Source organism: Dipteris shenzhenensis, chromosome 12, assembly GCF_047967505.1.
Source record: "Dipteris shenzhenensis isolate YYH24624 ecotype China chromosome 12, Dip_SZ_1.0, whole genome shotgun sequence".
NCBI lineage: Eukaryota > Viridiplantae > Streptophyta > Polypodiopsida > Gleicheniales > Dipteridaceae > Dipteris > Dipteris shenzhenensis.
The window spans coordinates 13,478,282-13,495,676 of record NC_141607.1 but is presented as its reverse complement, the minus strand read 5'-3'; the positions used below and the strand labels follow the sequence as shown (position 1 = coordinate 13,495,676).

Sequence of the window (17,395 nt, the reverse complement as noted above, 5' to 3'; positions counted from 1 at the left end):
TCAGCCAGTCTGAAACGCGTTTCAAAGCCCTGAAACGTGCCGTTTCAGACAACACAGGCTGCTAGGTCTCCAAAATCACATTTTTTGTCTTTTTGCTTTTGATTTTGGTCTCCAGGCTCCTTCCACTCCTTCAGCCTCATACTCTCTCCATCCTCAAGGTTTTCCAGCCCTCCTTCAGCCCCATTCACTCCTTTCCTCTCCTTTCTCTCCTGCAGCCTGCTTCAGTCCTCCATCATCATCTACTCCCCTCCCTTGCTAACGTGGCGTTTCCCCGTTTCAGCCCTCCCAGAAATCCCGAAACGTTTCCGTTCCCCGTTTCCGTTTCCCCTAACTATGCTTGTTGTTGGACATACCCTTTTGCAACAAGACGGGCTTTGTGTCGATCTATGCTGCGATCAGATTTCCTTTTTAATTTGTAGACCCTACCGGGTACCAATGGCATGCTTGTGAGGAGGGAGATCTACTAATTTCCATGTGTCATTATTGGCAATAGATTCTAGCTCAGCTCTCATTGCATCCATCCACTCTTTGCTGTCAAAAGCATCTTTATGGCACAAAGGCTCTTCATTGCAAGTTTTAGCAAGGAGTGCAAACTCAAGAAAATGACCATGCATCTGTCTATTCCTTGATCTTGTCCGGGCAGCAAGAGGTTGATCTTGTTTGCTGTCCCTCAATGTGTCAAGAAGCCATCTGGGAACTTGTCTTTGCTGTCTATTGACAGCTCTTTCTTCAATCACTGCATCATGAATAGTGGGATCATTTTGTGCTGGAAGAGAAACCTGCAAATCAGCATGGGGTGTGGGCTGATCATTGCTTGTTGGAGGGCCTGTAGGAGGCTCATGTTGCTGGTCAAAGTCTCCCTCTAAGGGAAGCAGAGGTAACCAAGAGTCAAAGGCATCGAACATGTTAACTTCTGGCTTAGCTTTGCAGTCCACAAGAGGAGAAGCCGAATGTTCAGCAAAGATTACATCTCTACTCACAATAATTTTCCCAGTATTTGGTTGATACAACCGATACCCTCTGCTCTCCTGGCTGTAACCAATAAATATGCATTGGATTGCCTTATCATCAAGCTTATGTCTCAAATGAGATGGTACATGAACATATGCAAGAGACCCAAAAACTCTTATATGTGAAAGTGAATGCTTCATAAGGTGTAACAGTCCTCAATGCCCTTGTAGGTGATCTATTCAGCACATAGTTGGCACACATCACTGCATCAAGTCAAAATTTATTGGGCAAGGACTTGGCCTTAAGCATGCATCTGGCCATCTCCATAGTGAACCTGCTCTTCCTTTTAGGAACAAGATTATGCTAAGGAGTGTAAGGAGTAGTGTGCATGAGTGAACAATGCCCCGTGAAGACAAAAATGCATCAAGCTCCTTTGACATATACTCTCCCCTCCTATTCGTGTTGAGGGTGACAAGCTTGCATCCTGATTCATTCTCAACCATATTTAGCCAACTCTGAAAGCATTAGAATACTTCAGATTTGGCTTTTAAAGCATATACCCAGCAATATCTTGTGAAGTCATCAATTAGAGTCATGAAATATTTGTACCCTCCAATGGCATTTGTCCTCATTGGGCCACAGACATCATGTGCACTAGCTGCAATTTCCTTTGTGAGAATTTTGGACAATTCTTTTGAAAAGGAAACCAATGCATGTTATCCAAAAGATAACCCTCACACACGTTTGGAAACTGTGAGTTTGAGGTACATCATTTGCCATGCCCTATGAATGTAACTTAGCAAGAGCTCTATAATTGAGATGACCCATTCTCTCATGCCAAAGATGAGTTTTAGCAAGCTGTGAATCTGAAATAGCAAATGCTTCAATAGAGAGTGCAACTGAGTGATCATCAAGGTGATAAAGCCCCTTTTTCAAAGTGCCAGTGAGGACTATGGCATTGTCATCACGAAGATCATATATAAGACATCTATATCCATAAAAAATGACTCTGAAACCTGAAGTGGCAATTGCTGAAATTGAAATCAAAGTTGACTTCAATTCCAGGCACAAAAAGAACATTTGTCAAAGTGACAGGATGGCTTGAAATGGATGTGAGTTGCACATCTCCAATTCCTTTTACAGCATAGGAAGCATTATTAGCACATGTGACAGTCCTCCCTCGAGGTGCATTAGCTAAGGAATGAAACAACTGTCTGCAAGATGTGACGTGCTTGGAAGCACCACTTTCAAAATACCAAGACTGAGCATCATTAGCAGTAAAGAATGCATCAACTTGGGAGGGATCAAAGGAGCAATGGACAGCCCATGCCCAATCATCCTGGAGAGCATGTGCATGTGAGGCATCTGCTGGCCCGTGAGATTGAATTGCATGTGAGGCATTAACTGTCAATCCTGCTTTCTTTTTCTCCGAAGCAGTGTGCTTCCTGCATTCTGGAATTTCATGCCCTGCCTTGTGACAATAGTTGCATCTTTTCTTCTTTGACTTATCTGCTGTATTTTTAGATGCATTGGATGAATTGCCACTGTTAGGTGCATATTTAGGCTGGCCCATAGGCTTTGAAGCCTTGCCTTTTCCTATCTGCTTTGAAGCAAATGCATGATCAGGAATAGTAGCTTGCCTATTAGCACGACTTTGCTCTTCCTGCAAAAGCAAAGTGACTAGCTGATCAAAAGAGTAGTGGTTTTGATTACCCATGGCGACTAATCGAAGGGTTGTAGTAAACCCCTGATATGTATCAGGCAGCCCATTCAATGTGGTACTGACAAGCTGAGAATTGGCCATCACCTCATCAATATTGGCAAGTTGTTCCATGAGGTCTTTGACCTTTGTCACATATGCATCCATAGAGTCACCTTCGTTCATACTGACTTCCTGCAATTGCCTTCTTAAATATGCAACACGTGCCTCATTGTGAATCTGATAAAGAGAAGCCAATTTTCCCCATGCATCCTTTGCTGTCCTGCATGACTGGATGTGTGGAATAATGATTCTCTTGCATGACAAAGCAATACAGGAATGTGCATTTGCATCTCTTGCATCCCATCTTCTTTGTTCCTGAGTTGGAGGAGCAGCAACAGGGGTCTAAAGCATCAGGAGGGGTACCCTCTGCAGAGGGACCAGTAATAGGGATAGCCACCGTAGCATTGGCTGGCCTTAGATCAACCCCAGAAACAATATTCCAAAAGTGCCTTGCAACAAGAATATGTTTCATGAGATAAGACCACATTGGATAGTTGGTGCCATCCAACTTATCATCTTCAGGAAGAATGCCAAATAAATCATGATTGTTCCCAACCATTGCAAAGAGTACAAGTAGAAATGCATTGACAAAGTGACCAAAGAATAGCCTCAAGGCTTTCAACTGCAAAAATATATCTTGCTGTCCCAAATACCTATAAGCCAACAATAGATATTTTCAGGAGGCACCACAGGGCCTCAAGGCAACACGGTGCCTTTTCTTGCTCAAATGCAAAGATAGAGAGAGCAAATAGACTGAAAATATGTACAGCAAGGTATAGAAACAGAGTTACCAGCTGAAATTGAGCTCCAAACACGAGAAGAGTTGTGAACACAAGAGAACAAGAAGTGAACTCCAATTGAAATGTTCAACCAAATTAAGTACAAGTACTTGGTATATATAGTCCAAGTACTAGAGCACACAAAAACTCTGAAATAAACTAAGTCCTAGTCTATCCTACACCACCAAATCATTGTATATATCCCTACACCACCACCATGCAAAGATGGTTGAACATTTCAATTGTAGTGAACTCCAATTGAAATGTTCAACCAAATTAAGTACAAGTACTTGGTATATATAGTCCAAGTACTAGAGCACACAAAAACTCTGAAATAAACTAAGTCCTAGTCTATCCTACACCACCAAATCATTGTATATATCCCTACACCACCACCATGCAAAGATGGTGTAAAGGAACGGTGAGAACCATGCCAAGAGAGCTCTTTGAAGTAGATGATCATGGATGTGTGGGATTTGTTTGCTAGATATACTTGGCCAGTGTGCACATACAATGGATTTCATGAAATAATGTAAGGCTGTTACAAAGATTATTTTCAGCATCTGATACACCCATTGGTAGATCCCAAATTTGCAAACGCTGAGTGATGATGTGGCACAATGTGACAGTCCTGAACTTGAATTTGACTGAAAACTTCAATTTTTGGAAGGATTTCAGTTGCCCTAAATTTTCCTGTTGGAAATTAGGGTTTGACAGTCAAAAACTGTCAAAATGCAGTAGGTTCAGCAAAGGGGGGCTGAAACTTAGCAGATCTTGTTGAGAACAGACTGGACAACCCGAGAGAGGTTCCTAGAGAGCTCGCATGGAGTAGACACCTGCTGTAGATTATGATTTGTCACGTGGAAGTGCCACGAAGTAGAGCTTTGGGCAGATTGCGAGCTGGAAAAGTGTATCCAGCTAGTCGTCTAGCTAGGAGAGGTACCTAGAATGTAAATAGAGTCTCTAGAAGGGCAGCAGCAGCAAGTCGAGATGAAGGAGCAGCTACAAGGTGGCTGGAACTGCCTCAAAAAGGCTTCGAACTGAAGATGTAGCTGCTGGAGAACCCTGGAGAGTGCACTAGACAGGTGGCGATTTTAAGACGCTTGCTGTAGAAGTGATCTGAGGTGAAAAGACAGCCGTACAAGGCCTAAACCAGCTGATGGAGATCTTCGAAGTGCTGTAAATAGCTGCCTGTGAAGTCGCCTATCAAGGGAAAGCTGGAGAAGCCAAGTTACCGCAATGAAAAGCTCCTGGAAGTCCCTAGAACTGCTCACGAACCCAAAAACGAGCTGTTGAAACAGTCGACCAGCAAGTGACTAGCTCCCAAAGAGCAATGGAGGGGCTCAAGGAGGCTGGAGACTGCTGGGGGAGTGAGTAATGCCCGCTCTGATACCACTATAGGTGAGGTGAGCATGGGAGCAAGCACATGAGTAGAAGCTGAAGGCTGTCACGTCAACTAGAATAGAAGAAATGAAAGTACAAAGTACATGAAGATAGACCCTAGGACTAAGTGTCCTAGGTGTCACGTTGGACTAAATGTCCTATGTGGCATAAAAGGCACTAAAACACTAAAGTGCCTATAACTATGCCTACAAGGCACATACCAAGGCCCATAGGGCATCATTACGACCGGGAGGAGATGGCCTACAACTTGACCCTTTAGTCCAAGCTTTACTTCTTCCCTCATGCATAAAGAAACCAGCTCTTCAAAATTAGGCATAGTACCTCTCACGGACATAGATGTGTCCAAAGAGGCCCCAATCCATTTAAGGTGATGGATACCAAGTCATCATCCTCCAAATTGTGCAATTAATAGAAGCCAAATCCTTTGTGATTTGCCGAATTTATGTAATATAATCTGTAATACTTCTATTACCTTTTCACATTCCATGGAGTCTTTGCTTTTCCTTGCTTCGGTGGTTGTACCATACATTTTTTGAATTATATCTCAAGCTTCTTTTGGAGTATTGGCCTTCTTGATATGTGGAATGAGTTTCTGAAATGCATATTGATATTTAATGCAACAACTTTCTTGACTTTCCAACCCAAGTCCTATATGGCAATTTATCCTCATCCGATGGATCCTCCCATGGCAATTCGGGCCATTCATCTTCTCCCATAATCAAGCACCATAATCCTTTGCCCATGGGGAAATTTTCAATGTGATAAGACCAAACACTATCGTTGTCTTTGGTGAGTTTCTCACCCACAATTTGTATAACTTGAGAGGTTTCATTCATGCTTGATTCCCAAGCTTTATGCATATAATTGCTTCCAAATGCAATTCAACAACACCCAAAGTGTTGGCAACCAATTTTCTGCTCACCAATTTCCACTCACTTCATGTGAGGAATATAGCATCCAAATCTGAATTGCAACAAGTGTATAAACTTGCCCTATTTTTTGGCATTCAAGAGCATCAATTTTTTGGCATCCACCAAGCCACTTGTGGGCATCAAGTCAAGCGTTTAACTATGCAAGAGTAGCAATTATCACTTTTGTATGCCAGGGCATCAAATTTCCTAAAAAACATCCCAAATTTGCACTTGTTATGGTTTTTAAATCTGAAAATTGTTCCATTCTTTTAGCATCAAACACTTTGAATAGTGGGCATTCACACCCTCATATGCATCCTTCAACATGCATTTACTGTTTAGGCAATATCCAATCATAAACCGGGCATTCAAACCTCTAGTGTCAACACTTTCATGCCTCAAAGCGCTATTGCAATACCCCAACATTGCAGAGATGTTTTGAGGGTCTAACCTTTGCACTACCTCAACATTGAGGGTCTAACGTTTGCAACACCTCAACATTGAGGTTTAGACCCTCAAAACATCTCTGCAAAGACTTATGGGATTGCAACACTAGTCATGGCAATTAACAAGCCTGTTATTTTGGAGGGGGGTGCTCAAAACGGTGAAACCAAAAGTAAGATACAGGCTAAGGCCACTGCGAAGATGACTTTCAAGAATGTGACAGAACCAAGTTCTTTCAAAGTCTTTACACAAGCTTCCCTTTCTGTCAATAGAGCACAAAACCTCGCCAGTTTGACAGGTGCAGTTGCTTGCAACGCAAACTTCAAATCATAAATAGAGAAATGCAAAGTTGCACTAGCTAAGGAAGCCTTCCTCCTGCTGTAAATCAAACCGTCGTTTCTCGTACTCCAGTAATTTCTGCCCCATCAGTAAACCAGCTCTGATACCAAACTGAACGTACAATGGGAGAAGAGATTCACAACAATGCTCATGGAAGACTATTCTTCATTGCGGGGAGATGCCATTCATGTTACAGGCTGCTCATCCTTCTACTTCATATCACCATACAAGGAGATTGTACTTAAGTTGCATCCATCCTTTAAAGATGCCAAGTCATCTTCTCAACAGCCCTCTATATCCAAGCATACAGTATGTACATAGCATGTATGCACCAATAAAATATCCCAAGTACTCTGCCAATCATGACCTTAATTGGTGCTAACTTAATGGTTTCGACCTTTTTATGAAAAACTGATGATTCTCACTAGTTCCTCTTTTCCATGTTCATATGATTGAAAATAATATTTGCAAAAAATGATTTTTGGTTATTAAGGGAGTAGTTAATCATTCCAGCTTGTATAAATCAATTTGCAGCTTTGCATCAAAGGGCAAAGTGGTTAGATTTGTTTACATGATGACATATCTAGCAAAGCTGGCTGTTTTTCCTATGTGCAAAACTCACACATCTTGATGCGTAAACTTTCACAATGATTAAGCCCACATTTAATCCAAAAATACATAAAAAGTTAGCACTTGTGCACCTAAATTTAAGTCGAGATATGTATGCATTTGTGCATGCATGTACTTATACAGCACATGTAAGATTCTTATGAATATACTTGAAACTTTGTCAGATACCTTTGTTGATTATTTTCCATAATGCAGATTCGACAAGCTGGCTCACTCTTGGCTACTTACGAGTGTGGCACCTCACTCAAGTGCGTCGAAGCAACTAGCGAAGTCATTTTGGCTGGGAGGTATGTGACAAAGAATTCTCTACACAGTTTCACATGTAGCAATAGTGCATCTATCCAATCTTGTACTTCTGAGAGCATGCAAAGATGAGCATAAGAAATTGCACATTTTTTATACATAAAGAAGCAACAAATAGAGAAAGATATATTAACGTCTGCAGAAGCCCTCACGGGACTCTGTGGTACAAGGGCCATAGTCTTTGACGTGGTTAGGTACGTGATAACTTGGAATTCTGCATCAAGCCATAGTGGGGATGCTCCAAGCTCAACTAGGACTATTTGATGGACCTTTTGCCACTAGTGAGGGTCTAGCTACATAAAATCATACTTTTGGCAGAATCTATAATCAATTGTGCAACGCAAATATGGTATCCCCAGTCTTGTAAATGTAGCTAGATCAAAACAAGTACACCTTTAGTAGTATCATCCAGTGTACTCAACTTCTATCATCAATCTTACTCTTTGAATTACTATCCTAAGAGCATAAATGGTGAGATATGCTAAGATAGAAATAATCATGAATATTCTACCTGGGGCTGCACAAATTGAAACTCTAGCTTGTCCATCCAATGCATCAAAGAATTTGGCTATTGGGGCCCACGTGTTTCTTCTCCTCCTTATCCAAGACTTGCACATGTGCTCATTAATGTTATATCAGTTCTACTGCTTTGACAAGTTTTTCCTCAGAGATAGATGAGGTTCTAGACAAATTTCTATTTTTGAATTTCCTTATTTCGATGAATAGTCTTGTGGTGGATTTCGAAATGGGAGCCAATGCCATGAAATAAGAATTGCTTCTATGGTTGAGCCCCTAGAGGCAAACATGGATCAACATGTATAGATAATAAGATTCTAAAATTAAATACTATAGTCTTGACCATATAGAGCTTCAGTATCTAGACGGCTCCCTTTTTAGGCAAGTGTTGAGATTTAGAGATGACAGGATGAGTCCCGCATTTTTAGACTCTTTGGGCACTTTGCCGAAGATTCTCGAAGAAGAAAAAGAGGCCAGAAGAATGTCAATAAGGTTTTCCTATTGCTCGTGCACCTCCATGGGAGAGGTGTGTGTTAGTGGGGCATGGCCAGTCTACAGTTGCAGGTCGAGTAGACCAAGATCCCCTTGAGTGTGGCCGGTCACAATCATCTCAGCCTCAGCAGCAGCCTCTTTCTCCCTTCGCACAGCAGGTGCTTCCCTTAGGTGGAGGACCTCTCTTGGCCTTAGCTTTAGGAGTAGGGCCACTGATATTCCTACCAAGGTAGAGACTTCTAATTTGCATGACATGGTGGCCACTCCTACCGTTGTGGCCTTCACACAAAGGGTGGTCACCCCCTTTCAGCTTGTGCAGCGTAATGCTTTTACTCCCTTGCTGATTGTGGAGACTTTACAGATGTTTTGCTTCGTCCTTTGCATCCCCTTCCCTTGTTTTTAAAGAGTGGATGTGTTAGGTCTTCATCATGTTTTGTTGGGCTCCAGCAGCAAATTATTACTCTCTCCAATGGATTGTCCTCCCCTTACATATACCAAGAGATCAGGTACACATGGGTTAGGTGCTTCCACTACTAGTCGAAGGAATCAATTTCAGGCTTCTTCCACTAGAAATTCTAGGGTCTACTAGTTCCTCTGTAATCAGCTTCATCCAGGTGTTTCGGGACGACCCATTGATATTCTTTTTATCTAGGAGCACAAACTGATAGAGGTGTAAGATTGGTTTTCTTAAATCTATGCTCCCAAGGACAAGAGAAACAAAATCAGGTTCTAGAAAGGGTTTCTCTCTTGGGCCTCTATAGCTAATTCTTGGATCATTGTAGGTGACTTCAACATGGTGGAGTTGCCCACAGATGAAGGAGGGAGAAGGTAAGGTGGCATTCATTCTCTTGAGAGAGCTTCCTGTAATGGATTGATTTTTCAGTTTGGAGGCAAAGATTCTTGGATTGATTGATGCATTCCATGCTTGTGACCATCACTATTTCTTTCCTCGTCAAATAGGAGACATTTGAGGCCCATCCATGCATAGATTGATAGATTCTATGTTGATGATTGAGCTGTAGATAGAGGAGGCATTGTTTGTATTGCCTTCCGGCGAGTGTCCGGTGGTTCTCGCTATCTTTCAGCCATACTCCTCATCGTTCTGACAATGTTAGGATTCTTGAGGCCTTCTTTGCAAAGGAGTTATCAAATTGAGGATTTGTCAGATAGTCCCCTTGGTGGTGACTAACCTCTTAGTATGGCGTATCCTTGCTCTTTCTTCTCTAGGCTTAACATGACCCTCACCATGCCCGTGGGACATGAACTCTATGGCTGCCTTTGGCTGGTATTAGATGACAAGCTAGGGTGTCTCTTCTAGCAATGAAACTTGGAAGATATGTCATTTAGATATGTGAGCTTATCTTTGAGAATTCGTGCATATTGAGATCATATTCATCTCAAGCAACAATTATCGTGATTAACTGACAAAGACTAGAGCATTACTAACAAATCAGTAAGAGATTTCTTCATAAGTTTGATAATTACACAATTTGCTCTATCATTATTGATGACACCCTCATAGATGACCTTAGAGCACCAACTTGAAGCCCTTGAGATGCATATACCCCTCTGGTACCATTTGCCTGTTTGAATTTTTTTTGCATCATATTACCAAGCAAACCCTCAGCAGCAATGCCTACTCTTTACTGGCAATTTGTTTTCCTAGATAAGAAGGGAATCTCATAGGTGTCCAGACTCCACAAAACAACATGTGTAGAGAGCAATTTAATGTGTCTAGAAAGCAAATTCTACACGCGTTGAGCTGATGCTTGGAAGACTTCTCTATCTGATTAGTGATGATCCAAGACATCAAATTGATCCTCAAAAAGAGAAAGCCCAAGTGAGAGGGAACAAAACTTTTGTCATTCTCTCCGAGCATGCCTGAACGTGGAAATAAGATGGATGGCTCCAAAGTTGTAAGGTCAGACCCTCCTAGGATAAATGCTTTCCAGGTCAGGTGGAAATAGCAATACCTGAAGGTAAGAATCCAGGAAATAAAAGCAACAAAGGGTCACCATACCCCCAAACCCCGGAAGACTCTAGAAGTACAAAGCTGTGATGACATAATTTTACCAATGTCAGTCCCGAATTCCCTTCAGACAATGCTAAATTGTAAGAAAAGGTTGGATACCATCTAGAGATTAAGAAAGTTTGTAGAAGATCCACTACTCATTGAGTAACAAGGCATTCCTTCCTATCAGTTGCCTCTTGTTCAGCTGGAAGAGAGGTACCAAGTGGTGGAAGGCCTTGGACCAATATACAAATGTGACACCCAATCTACATACTTTGTTTTTTTGGTCATGGAAAAGAATCTTATTGCTATTAAAAGCCAAGCTTCCTACTCAGTGATATAGCTGATTTCAAAAAGTGTCAATGCCAGCGGAGCTTGGTCCCAAAAAGCTACACTAAGGAGCTTATGGTTCCTTTTGGGATCCCAAAAACCTGAACTACCAGTTTGATAGCATTCCATGTCAGCTACCAACAGTTCAAGTCAGCATCTTTGGTAAGGGAGCCACCAACAAAAGATCTTGTATTTTCTCAAAAGGCAGGCAATAAAAAACTGTGGCATGCACTATGTATTGACTAATAAAAGATCAGGGCTGTGTAGGTGTAGACTTTGCAAGGCAGTATAGCTCTATTTGTCAGGCCACTACAGAAGTCGGGAAGTAGCCAGCACCTCACGTGCCATAGATTTGAATCGCAACCACTGATCAGAGGGCTTCCATTTAGTATCCATGAGATTATCAAATGAGAAAGGAGAGGTGAAGCACCCAAACCTGTTGAGAACCATTTACTACATCCCGCCTTGTACCATCATGCCTTAGCCATTCAACCCATGGATCTCGAGATCCACACATACCTTGGAGTGAAGGCCATCTCCTAGTGACCATATGTAATTGAACATCTGATACTCCCGCACCCTTGCTCCTCTTAGGAGCAATCACATGTTCCCAAGAAATCCATGTCTACCCTGGCTTATTGTTAGCTTTTCTCCATAGCATAAGCCTAACGGGCTGCTGTATCTGATGCAAAGCTTTGGCAATAAAGGCAGGAAAAAAGAGATCATGCTAATCATAAAGGCAAGAAAAAAGAGATAATATTAATGATAATGGATAGTGCCACTTTGAGCGGAACATGCATAGGTCAACCCTGAGATTTCCAATACGCAACTTGTCATGAATTCTGGCAGAAAATTCATGCTAGCAAAGCTCATGAATCAACATCAACTCCAATCGGATAGCCCTACAGACCCTTCATATGACCTGCCCATTCCATCCCAAACTGAGCAAATCAGTCTCGATACAGCTTATCAAAGCAGATTTTTTCAGATTAATGCATAGGCCTGAAGCAAGTGCAAACGTATCCCAAACAGCCATAGCCTCTTGAACACTATCTCTTTGAGCCGTCAGTAACATGAACGAATCATTTGCCAAGGCTTGGTTTATCATTTGCTGTCCATTAGGGAGTGTAAGCCCTTCCCTTCACCATCCTCTACTAGCCTATCCTTTCCCTACACCATCCTCTACTAGCCTATCCTGTCTAGATAAGATTGGATCTGTAATAAATTATAATAGCAAACAAGAGGGGACTAAGGGGGCATCCCTGCCTGACTGATCGCATCAAATGAATGGCCTTAGTGACCCCACTATTACTCATAAGCCTAGCCATTGCATGTTGGTTAATATTATAAATCAAAGACGACACGCGAGGCCCAAATCCGCCCAAATCCAATAGCTTGCATAAGCTATGAAAGAAAAGACCAACTAACGCAATCATAATCCTTTTCAATATCCATTTGAGCGTAACGACCTCTTGCTGTGAAGCCGGTGTATAATCAATTCCAATCTGTTCTGCAAAATGTTCCTAACTTTAATAAATCCATATTGCTTGTGATGAATCAAAGTAGAAAGAAAGTGCCGTAACCTATTGGCCAAGACTTTTGTAAGGATCTTGTACATTGTCCCCATCAATGTGAGTGGTCTCCATTGACGTAGATTAATTGGGGAAGGGACTTTAGGCAATAAACGCACAAGCCCAATCTGCCAATGCATAGGCATGATACTTGTATTCAACCTCCTGAAAAATAAATGTAAGAGGGCCTTCAATTCATCAACATACTTAGTGAAAAGCTCATTGGGCAGCCCATCCCAACCTCTCTCTCTCTCTCTCTCTCTCTCTCTATCTATCTATCTATCTATCTATCTAATAAAGAAGTTTTGGATTCAACCCCAACACCATTGTTCTCAGGGTGTGAGAGAGATCCCGTGCTAGCCCTCGTGCTCCCACGCTGCAGCTGCTTGTTTCTCCCTCAGTTTGACGCCCTCGAGCCAGGAAAAATCCGTACATTTTTGTACCTGTTGTGCTTTCCTCCTTGTAAAGCGTAGCTGCTTCCAAGCCTTTTCCTTAACTCAAATGGCGGATTATTCCTATAAGAAAACCTTTCACAAAGACAAGTCGGTTTCCAACAAGAAACAAAAACAAGTGATGGATTCAGATGATTCCCTTCATGACTCTGCCGAGGCTCAGCTTGTTTATGAGGTTGTGCATGAAGGGTTTGAAGACACCCGCAAAGGTTGGAAAGATCCACTTCCCACCACTGGCATTATGGTGGAAGTGGATGATATATTTGATCCAATTAAGGAGTATGCAAAGCATGCCATTATAATTTTCTTCCCAGGACGGATGCTTGCTGCAGCAGATGTTGGGAATTGGTTGACTCGAACCCTGGGTGGTTCTTATGTCAAAAAAGTTCATTATGCAGTGAGGGGCTTTTTTGAGATCATCATGGCTGATGAGGAGCACCGTCAGGTTTTGCTGGAGCACTCTCCTCTCTTCTATGGCCAGCAGATGGTCCATGTCCTGTCCTAGTCTCCCACCCGGGATTATCAGGCATTGATTCGGCATCGTTGCCCTATTTGGGTAGAAGTTGTGGATTTTCCTCAATGCTTGTCTTCTCTTCTACCTAAAATTGCAGCTTCCCTCGGTAAGATGGTATGTCGACCGTGACTCAATGGAAATTCGATTCGCTTCCGCATTTTGTGGGATACGGATCATCCCACTCCAGCTTCATATTCGGTTACTGTGAATAATGTTTCCATGGGGAGTGCCTTTTACAAGCTCAAGTAGGGGCTGTTTGCAGGTGCTTGCTTTGAATGCAAGCAATTTGGGCACATGGCTTCACAATGCCCTTCCCGAGCTCCACGGATGCTAGTGTAAGCTGAAATGGTTGAATTGGATGCTAATCGCAGCATGGTTGCTCAAGCATATGCTGATGATTCTTTCTTTGCCCCGAAGAATACACCCCATGATCTTGGTGCCTTGATGCAGGCCCTCTCTGTTTATGGTTTGGTAGCTAGTCTTCATGTTAATTTTCAAAAGTCTAAGCTGCTCCCTTTGCATTCCAAAGACTAACATAGTCTATTATGGCCCAGGGATATTATTCCACCCACTCAGTTTGTTGTTCATCTTGGTTACCCTTTGGGGTGGGAACTCACTCGCCGACAACAAACTGATTGGGTTTTGGCTAAGCTTCGGAAAAAGCTTGAGTATTGGAAACTGGCAACTTGGCCTTTGCACGTTCGTCTTCGAATAGTGCAGTCCATCCTTGTGGCATATATTCAATTTTACTTGCCATTGATCATGTTCACTAAGGCAGATCTTACATCTTTCATGTCTGTCTTTATGGAAATCTTCTGGCGATCCAAACACGGCAGAAAAAGTCTCAGGCTGCTTTCGATGCATCACATTTGTTCTCCCAAGATGCATGGTGGATTGAACATCATGGATATTCATGTGCATATTCTTGCCCACAGGGGGAAAATGTTGCTGTAATTTCTTGAGCTCTTATGATTAGGACTTTGGTCACTCATATCAGTATTTCTGCATTTGGTCATTGGCAACTCGATCACTGGAATATCTTTTTTGGTTGTATTGATGGCACTTTGCCTGGCTGCCCTTTTTGTCTTCCGCTTGCTTCTTGACTAGAAGCATGCTCTTTCTCATCTGGAATGGAATGGACGGCAATCTTTGCTTGGGAATTCTTTGAGAGCTGAAAGCATTCACTGGTCGAAAGTCTTTCAGGCTCCCTTGGCTTTACAGGAACCTCGACGTTCCTACTTTGTCTCGTTTAAAGGCATCACCTCGGTTGTTGATGTTATAGATGATGTTGGTACTGTGCTCCCCTTTTCTCTAGCATCCACTACATATGGATTGGGCTCTCATTATCGTCCTTTGTGGCAAAAAATTACTTCTATGCTTCCGCCTTTTGTTTCGATTCCTCCTTTGGAATTCCAGGACCAGCTGGAAGATTGGACTTTGACTTCTCTAGGGTCCTCTTCTCGTCCTTTGAGGCTATCTCAGATTATTGTACCTGCATTGTATAAAATCCTTTTGCCTCAACCTTGGGTTCAGAGAGAGGTGATTCTGTTTGGCGAATGCATCACCCAGCCAAGTAGTGGAGGAAAAGATTACAGCAACTTTGGGCCTATAAAGTAGCGCTTCGGCAATAGATTTTCTTTTGGTGAGTTCTTTTGGGAGTGTTTCCATCTGGACAGCTATTAGCTCATCGACACATTGCTCCCGCACTTGGTCACAGATGTTATGCTTCTTCGGAGACTATGCCTCACTTGTTATGGCATTGTCCGTGCTCTCGTGAGTTTTTTGATATGCTTCCACAGCGCCTGCGAGGGAGATTCCCATCTGTTCCGTTTGGGAAGTTCTTCTAGCTATTTGGGTTTCATCCATCTAGACCGGAGTTTCATCTTTTCTTCGTTTGGGTTCGCTATTGGGCACTATGGACTTTATGGACATATAGGAATTGTAAAGTGTTTGGTGATCCTACTTTCTCTTTGTTTGGCTTTTTTAGGCGTTCTCTGCAGCAATCTTTCTTTGATTGCTTGCAGACCCGCTGCATAGATCATGAGGTCTTTTTGGCATATACTGAAATTTTCAGTTAATGTAATTGTAGCACCTTATTTTGAGGTTGCTACTCATATAATATAATCAATCAAAGATTTCACCCCAAAAAAAAAAGTGTGCGCGCGCGCATGCATGCATGTGCTTGCAAGATTACAGTCATAATGAGTCTTCATTATTTTATAACCTCACGATCAAAAACTTGGGTCCATGAAGGTGATTTCCAATTTTTTCCCTCTCACCTGTTTGAAGTGGCAACATATTTTATTGAAACTCTCAAAGTCTTTTTCACACAAAAACAAGTTATGAAAGCTTTTAATCTGATCAGGGGTCTTATTTTTGACAGTGCAATTGGTGGCCTACACTTCTGCCCTGTTGATTTTGAAAGGCCAGGTAATGGTGGAAAGGCATATGGCAATTTGTCAATCTCAGACTGTTCTCCCATTCAAGATCACAATGGAGCCATCAATAGTATCTCTTTCTCCAGTAATAGGACTGGAATAGCTGCTAACTTGGCAACTGCATCTGATGATGGATGTATACAACTGTACAATTTCTGAGTTACTTTTCAATCTCAAACAATTCAAAGTCTTTGAATCAATCTCAAACAATTCAAAGGATTTGAAAAGCCAACAGTTATTGGGGACACTCTATTACAAACGATACTCTTAAGGGCAGTGCAGTTTGTCCTGCAGCAGTTTTCTTTGTCAAACTAGCAATGGCCATTGCGTATCAAAAAATGACGAGTAGACAAAATGCGTGCCTGTGAACACTTCGGCATGAGTCAAGTCCCTCTTACACTCTTTGACTGGAGCCTTTGCTATTATTTGAATAGTAGGTGGACTATGCAAGGCTTTAATCCAGTGATGAGCTACATTATTGATCTTCGTGGCTGCAAAATGAAGTTTTCTCACGCAAAGAAGCCCAGTTCTCAAAGAGGTAATTTTGTATCATTAAGTTCATTGTTCAGTAACAGTATTTTTTAGGCAGGATGCTTCCTGTAAATTGACTTTGAATTCTGTGATGTTTGAACAGGGTTTACGAGGACAGTTTGTGGAAGTGCTTCACATGTGTTGTAAAATTTTTCTCATGAGACTCCTCTTAGGAAGGAAAGAACTTTGGACAAAATGTATTTTTAATGGAAGCAGAGGGAACTGCAATATCTGATTAAGTTCTGTAGGGATGCCGTGTTGTGGCACTGTGCAGTTGAAGTTCAAATCGGAACTCAAATTTCCCTTGGCAAACATAAATATGTGGAAATTGAGAGCAGGACCATGTACAGTGTACCATATTTGATCAGCTTTGCTCCCTAGTGCTAGTCCTCAACATAGTCGACATCATAGTTGACTTTGCCCTTAGCCTTCAGAGGAATGTAAGGAATGCGTGTCAAATTTCCTTTCTGCATGAAAACAGTTCTTTGGGGGCGATGATTGTGAACACTGGTATCATTGATCTAGTTTGGCTGAAAGATTTGTGGAGAGGCTCTCACAAATTAAAGGCAGCACATACTTGGTTTGCAATTATGATGCTAGGTCAGAAATTCGTACTTTTCATCAACGTGCATTGGATGGCATTTCCTTGCAATTTAGATATTGCAGATGAATCTACTATCATCAAATCTGTACTGTCTTTTAGTATTTTACAAAATATTAATAACATCGTGTGGATCTATGTTGTTAACCCCTCTAATTATCACATTGTAGTCTCTCAGGATGTATAATATAGCACTACTTTCCAAATCCCATTCTATACTGGCGCCGTGTCAATGCTGCCACCTGCAGCCCACAGAAACAAGCTTGTCAACCTTCAATCGGTACACCACCCCAATCCACCCCCCAATTACAAACATCACACTGTAAAGACTTTCATATCCTGGTGCCATCAGCTGTGCTGACCAACACAAAAAGCCCACCCACATCAGGATTCCCATTGCAAATTTGGTAGTGCTA

General features: G+C 42.0%; 1 protein-coding gene across 2 annotated transcripts in view; it reads left to right on the top strand.

The window, feature by feature from the left end:
• Positions 1 to 17,119, top strand: part of LOC147895841 (uncharacterized) — a 161,892-nt gene extending 144,773 nt beyond the window's left edge. Inside the window, exons 20-23 of one of the 2 annotated variants that reach the window (XM_087382900.1) lie at positions 7,416 to 7,507; positions 15,793 to 16,055; positions 16,108 to 16,385; positions 16,482 to 17,119. In XM_087382900.1, the coding sequence (XP_087239026.1) occupies positions 7,416 to 7,507; positions 15,793 to 16,006 (306 nt within the window). In that variant the 3' untranslated portion in view covers positions 16,007 to 16,055; positions 16,108 to 16,385; positions 16,482 to 17,119. Of the gene's footprint in view, positions 1 to 7,415; positions 7,508 to 15,792; positions 16,386 to 16,481 lie in introns of both variants that reach the window. The other variant, XM_087382899.1, reaches the window with a different exon arrangement.
• The last annotated feature ends 276 nt before the right edge of the window (positions 17,120 to 17,395 follow it).